At 39.0% G+C, this 6146-nt stretch overlaps 1 protein-coding gene across 1 annotated transcript in view; it reads right to left on the reverse strand.

Moving 5' to 3' along the window:
• Positions 1-4055, reverse strand: part of LOC108694979 (voltage-gated potassium channel subunit beta-2) — a 16569-nt gene extending 12514 nt beyond the window's left edge. Inside the window, exon 1 of the mRNA XM_018204677.1 lies at positions 2652-4055. Within this exon, the coding sequence (XP_018060166.1) occupies positions 2652-2776 (125 nt within the window). The 5' untranslated portion in view covers positions 2777-4055. The remainder of the gene's footprint in view (positions 1-2651) is intronic.
• Between the last annotated feature and the right edge of the window lie 2091 nt (positions 4056-6146).

Below are 6146 nucleotides of genomic sequence, written 5' to 3' on the forward strand. Positions count from 1 at the left end.
TGTCTTTTATTTAAAAATCACTGTCATAATAACTGTCGCTTTCTTATTAAGTTCAAAAATGTAAATTAACGCGTTGTAACCCAGTATAGAATATGAAATACATAATGATTATAAACACCGACTAATTGCTAGCTTAACATTACGTAGACATGAATCGTTTGACTTCTAGTCATGTATACACTGACTTGGCCAAAATTCAAACATGAATAATTCGAGGAATATGTAGACATCAATCGTAAGCGTGGCAGATGTTAAAACATTACTCGTCCATGTAATTCAAATATTTTGAGGCGTGTAATTTGTTTTGATCTAAAATGTTTCCGTATATTAATTCGTTTATGCCTCGTCTATTATATAAAGCTCTACCAACGTACCTTTACAGAAATTTAATACTGATCAATTTAACAGGAAAAATAGTAATTAATTTTAATATTTATAGAGTACTAGAAATACTGAGCAGTGTTTTTTAATACTTAAAATAAACAATTAATTATTATCTTTCAGTATTGGACTTTCATTATTCAATATTAGATTTCTGTAAGGATAAATTAACTTTCTCGATTTAATCTACTTTTTATTTTCTTCCAGTTCTAAAAATTAAAAAAAAATAAAGAGTAAATTAACCCAAGATAAAAATTAATCTATATATTGATAAAAATAGAGCTTAGTAAGTTTAGTTCAGTAATTTTCTCTCTCTCTCTCTCTCTCTCTCTCTCTCTCTCTCTCTCTCTCTCTCTCTCTGTCTCTTTCTCTCTCTCTTCCTTCTCAGATTACAGTTTTATATAATACATGACATAAACCCGAAGAAGAAAAACTTATTGCGGCCAAAGTTAGCTACAAGTGACGTTGATGCAACCGAGTCTAAATAAGCTAATACACCCCAATGATCTCGCAGGTCGTTCGAGTTGAGGGGTGCGAGGGGATGCAATGGCAGCCAAGCGTCATTGGATGCCGGCGATCGTCGTCGATGGTACATCCTCGTCGAGTTACTCGTGTTTGAATTTCGCTTAACTCGAGTGAGCTCGGTCGATCGTTTGCGAGCGCCAGCCTTAGAAAGGCGCAGCCTTCCAAGAACATCTGGGAGCGTCCGAGACGCGCGCTGTGTCTGTGCCCCTTTAAAAGCTAAAACTACCACTGTGAGTCCGCCACCCGCCACCACCGCGATGTGGGTCACCGGTGCGCAAGGGACGAAGCCGACGAAGGAGCAGTGGAGGGAAGAAGAGAGGCGATAGGTCTCGGGTCGGGGAATATCGTCTTTCGCTCGAGTGCCCGGTGTATCGTGTATACCGATCACTTTGCTCCGACATTAGCCTAGACGCGATTACTTTGTGAATTACCCATGTTTAATAATTAAAGTCCCGCCGAAATATTCCCGATAATCCGCTTGTTGTGGAGCGAATCGCGGAACGATGTTCGATCGATATAATAGCGTTTAGCGGAACAGAATGTATAGGAAAAAAAAAAAAGAACCGAGAGTATCCAGATGATATAAAAGCCAGATTGACTTTTGCGTGTTTGTGGGAAACAACAAAATAACAGAAATGAAAATAAACGGGCGTGCGTTTTATAAGTCTCCAAGAAATTTCATTTTACTTGTGCATGGAAAGAATAGTTTTATTTGCGCATGCTGAAATACATAAAAATTAGATATAAACGGAGAGATTTAAAAATTACTACGTTGGACCATCAAAATAATTATGTAGGACGCTCAAACATAGTGATAATGGACAATGTTCAGAAACTTCATCCGAGTGCATACAAATATAATTTTATTCTTGTTTATTTAGTGAGAATAGATAAGAATAGAATAATAATACCCTAAATTCGTGAATTCCTAAATTATTATCATTTAAGCATTTTACATAGTTATTTCGATTTTCAATATAATTATTTCCAAATCTGTGTCTATTCTATTTTTTATATCAATGCACTAAATTAGTGACTACATAATGGTGCAAAAAATTTTGACATTCTGTCAACTAACTAGAGCGACCTACATAATTATTTTGACGGTCATAACATAATTATTGCCAAATTTATAATTAATTAAAATTTTTTGATATTTTAGCAAAACCGTTATTTTTCCGTGTTCTTTCCTAAAATTTCAAGTCAAAATTCTATTTTGTTAGAAATAAAAGTCCTTTCGAAAAAAAAACCAGATTCAAAAGGATTGAAATTAAAATTGTTCGTTTCTCGCGTCTATCGCGAAAATAATGGGAGGGACCTTTGGCCAGGACAACTTTAATTGAAACGCGCACGATATTTCACGGAAATCCCACATCGCCGTGACATTTATTTTTTTTTCTCTTTTGTCACGAACTCGCGACAATGAACGAAATCCTTTGACTCATTCGCGGATAGAGTTACCAGCCGTATATGTATTCTTTGAGATCGTAAAACTTTTCTGGTCTCATTGATTAAAATTTTACATTTATAAAATTACATTAATAAGAATTGTCAAAAAAATGACATTCTAGAAATCTTATTGTATTAAATATGTATACTAACGTATAAAAATTTATATAATCCTTTCAATATTTTTTTTTTTGAAGATATATATATATATGCATTTTTTCTCATTTTTTTGAAGATATATATATATGTATTTTTTTCTCCAAATACTATTCACGGAGTATATTTTATCTACATACCGATAAATAGTAGGCAGTGGATAAGAATCATCGTCCTCCATACTGCTATTCGTATTTGCGTTGTTGTTCGTGTCATTTCCCGCTGTCGAGGTATTGCCAAGATTACACAACATTAATCGTGACATCGCTGATGCCGTTGTGGAATGTTTCAGTCTAAATTGGAAACACTTTCGGAGGGAGGGAGGACGTATAGAGCAGGCCGATATCACGGTGTGGATACGATACACACGTACTTGACTCCTAATGCGGCAATCATGCCCGTTGAAACGCGCTTTATGAAATCTCGAAGGCTCCCTGGTCGCGGGGAATTTTATTTTAACGAAGCGATCTCCTCCGTCTTGCTGCTCGTATCTCGCTCTCTATCTTTGCCTCGACACTTGGGCGCGATCTTTGGCGCGTGGCAAACGGGCATCGCAAAATTGTAATCCGAAACTATCCCCGAGATGCGTGTATGTACAGACTATGGGTGATCGATCGAGTTGATACAAATCAATTTCGTGATTATTGCACGTGCGATGCGTATAGGCACTGATTAAATTTTCCCTTCCCTCACATATACACACACAGTTAAGAAATCACGCTTAGGCACCACTTTTTTCACGAGCATATAACTTCACAGAGTTTTCTCTCGTGCTAGCAGTCACAATCCGCGCTCAGGGGAGGGAGAAGGTGGGGTGACATCGGTGGTTCCTTCACGGTTTCCTCGATAACATCGTCCGACTCCGCGGATCTCCGCAGACCGGGTCGAAACGCTCGCGAGAGACGGGTTTGCGAGTATGGTCGATATGAAACTACAGGGGATTCGATCTACCCCTAAACCGTCGGCCATCAATGCAAAGGCAGAGTATCAAGGATATCACCGGGTGCGACGGCGACGATCGCGAACTGCAGTGGCCAGGGAAGGGAGGGGGGGTTGTTACAGTTTCGCGTTACGATCCATCATCATCGGTTGTCACCCCACGATCGCGTTAGCACTACGTCACGAGGACCGGTGCTACTCGGTCGCCGGTGCCCGTCGCCGTGCCCGCGGACGTAGATTCCCGTAACGCGCGTATCGCGGGTCATGTAACGTGCGCGGCAACGATAACGGGCATTATCGGACAGCCGCGGATCGGACGCGAGCATTAAGGAGTTCGCGCTTGCGGGCCGATCAAACGGCGCGGCGCGGCGCGGCAATAACGAGCTTTCATAAAGGAACACACACAAATCTCGAACGGAACATCGGTAAAAATGGGGGAAAGTGAGTGTGAGGATGGGAGAAAGAAAGTCCGGTGAGAAAGAAAAAGATAGAGAGAGAGAGAGAGAGAGAGAGAGAGAGAGAGAGAGAGAAAGAGAAAGAGACGGCGAGTGTCGTGCTCCCCGCACGTAGGTAACACTGCGCGCACACCGCTCGACACCCGCTGCCGATTCCCACCTTTCTCCTCTTTGGTGGCGGAGGAGCGCGATGCAACCCCCGTGCAACCCTTCAACCTCCCCACCGCCCCCCGTCATGATGGTGGGCTGCTGCGCGCGCCCCTTTATCTTCTAACTGCATGCGCGCGCGCGTGTCTCTCCAACTCCCGCGCTAAAAACGTGAAATTTGTCGCGGAAGGCGCACGAGGTGACAGAGACACGAGTTAAGCTATCTCTACATATAGGTTGCTTTCCATTTAGTGTGACACAAATCAACACAAACATCATTCTATCTCTCTTTGCGTTCCATATAAGATGAAAGGATTCAACTTGGGTCGATTACCAAATGGAGAACGTCTGTAATTCGCAATCTGATTTAAATTTAAATGTCAACGCTTTAAATGTCAATGTCTGTTGTAGTTCAATTCACTGCGTGCGATTAGCTTGCATTTGCGTTTCTTGAGTGCGGTGATACGTCATTCTACGTCTGCGTTTGCGAATTATGTAGAGATAACTTTATAACATCATGCGAATTCATGTTAGCTCCGTCTGATCATGTCTGACCTCGAACCCTCGACTTACGACATCGTTGCAACTCCCACACAGCACCCAAGACACGTGTCCGAAAACATAAGATGTCTTAAAAATCCTTGAAAGACGTTTTAAAGTCATTTTTTTAAAAGATGCTTTAGACATCTAAAAGACATCTTTGAAGCTTCCATATCTTAATTTTGAATTTTTTGTTGTTTGTACATTTTATCCAAAGGATATTCTGCACTAAGAAAAATGTCTAGTTTGATTAATCGTATTAATTTTAGCGTCATCACCATTTTGATGACTCGTGTTCCTCTCTTTTATTATTCTCGAAAAATAACAGGGAAAATACTATAGTATACCTATGCGTATATTATAGATTTTCATACGCGGTATAGATTCAAGAATACAGGCCATAATACATCGCGCGAGACGAATCGAATAGTCTGAAATTCGGTCTAACATGGGAAAAGGAAGAGACACTTCTTTTTATTCTTCGTATATCAAGAATCTGGCAAGAAATTGCCGATTCGATGATTTCGAAAACGCAACGTTCGTCGTCGTCGTGCGGTAGCACGACTCAGCATTATTCTATCGAGCATTATTCTAGATTCTATCTTCCGCATCGCCAACGACGCATGCGCGCGTTAAATTTCCTTTTGGAAAAACTACAGGAACGATGACCGCAATGCCCGTTTTTCTATGGTTGCACATCTTCTCTTGTATAAATTAAGCAAACAAAAGCGTGTCTTGATGTCTTTAAACATAACCGCGACGAAGAACTTTTAGAAAGTATATATCTTTCCTTTCTCATGAATTTAGGATATTATTGGCAATTATAAATGAAAAAAAATGTTTTAAAAATTTTGTTTTATTTTCATCCTGCACACAAGAATAGTACAGCCTTGGCTATAAAGTAACTTCTACACAAACGTTTTATAATCTAACGAAATATAAATTGAAAATGATTTTTATTGGAAAGTAATATTAATTTTTATATCAATTTTCATATTTTGTTAGTCCGCTTTTGGCTTTTTATTATCCCCTTTTCCAAGAAAAAGGCCGAAGGTAATCAATTTTATGTAATAAATTGAGGATGCTTTATACTGGCTAAGGTATACTACTGTATAGTATATATAAGCAAAAGGAATAAGCACAAAGAAAGTCATCGTAAAATGATTCTAATATAATTTCACTTTTGTTAAAATTACTTACTCTCTCTTCTCCATACAAAAAGTAGATCAAATAATATAACGTAAGTATCAAGGAACACATCGAACCAAGAGAAATGATTCTATTTTAACGTCATAAAAGTCAAAATAATAACTTATTGTAAAAAAAAAATTGACTGTTTAAACGTTAAGAGTCAAAATAAAGTCATATTGATTTTTTATTGACTCTTGTGTGTTCCTCGGGTAAAAGCATCTTTGAATGCTTTAGATACTTATGCTTATAAGCTTATTGACAAAAAGCATCTCTAAAAGAAGTGTGTTTGAAGAGACGGGGAACCGTCTCTCTCTCTCTCTCTCTCTCTCTCTCTCTCTCTCTCTCTCTCTCTCTCTCTCTCTC

Source organism: Atta colombica, unplaced genomic scaffold (assembly GCF_001594045.1).
Source record: "Atta colombica isolate Treedump-2 unplaced genomic scaffold, Acol1.0 scaffold126, whole genome shotgun sequence".
Lineage (NCBI taxonomy): Eukaryota > Metazoa > Arthropoda > Insecta > Hymenoptera > Formicidae > Atta > Atta colombica.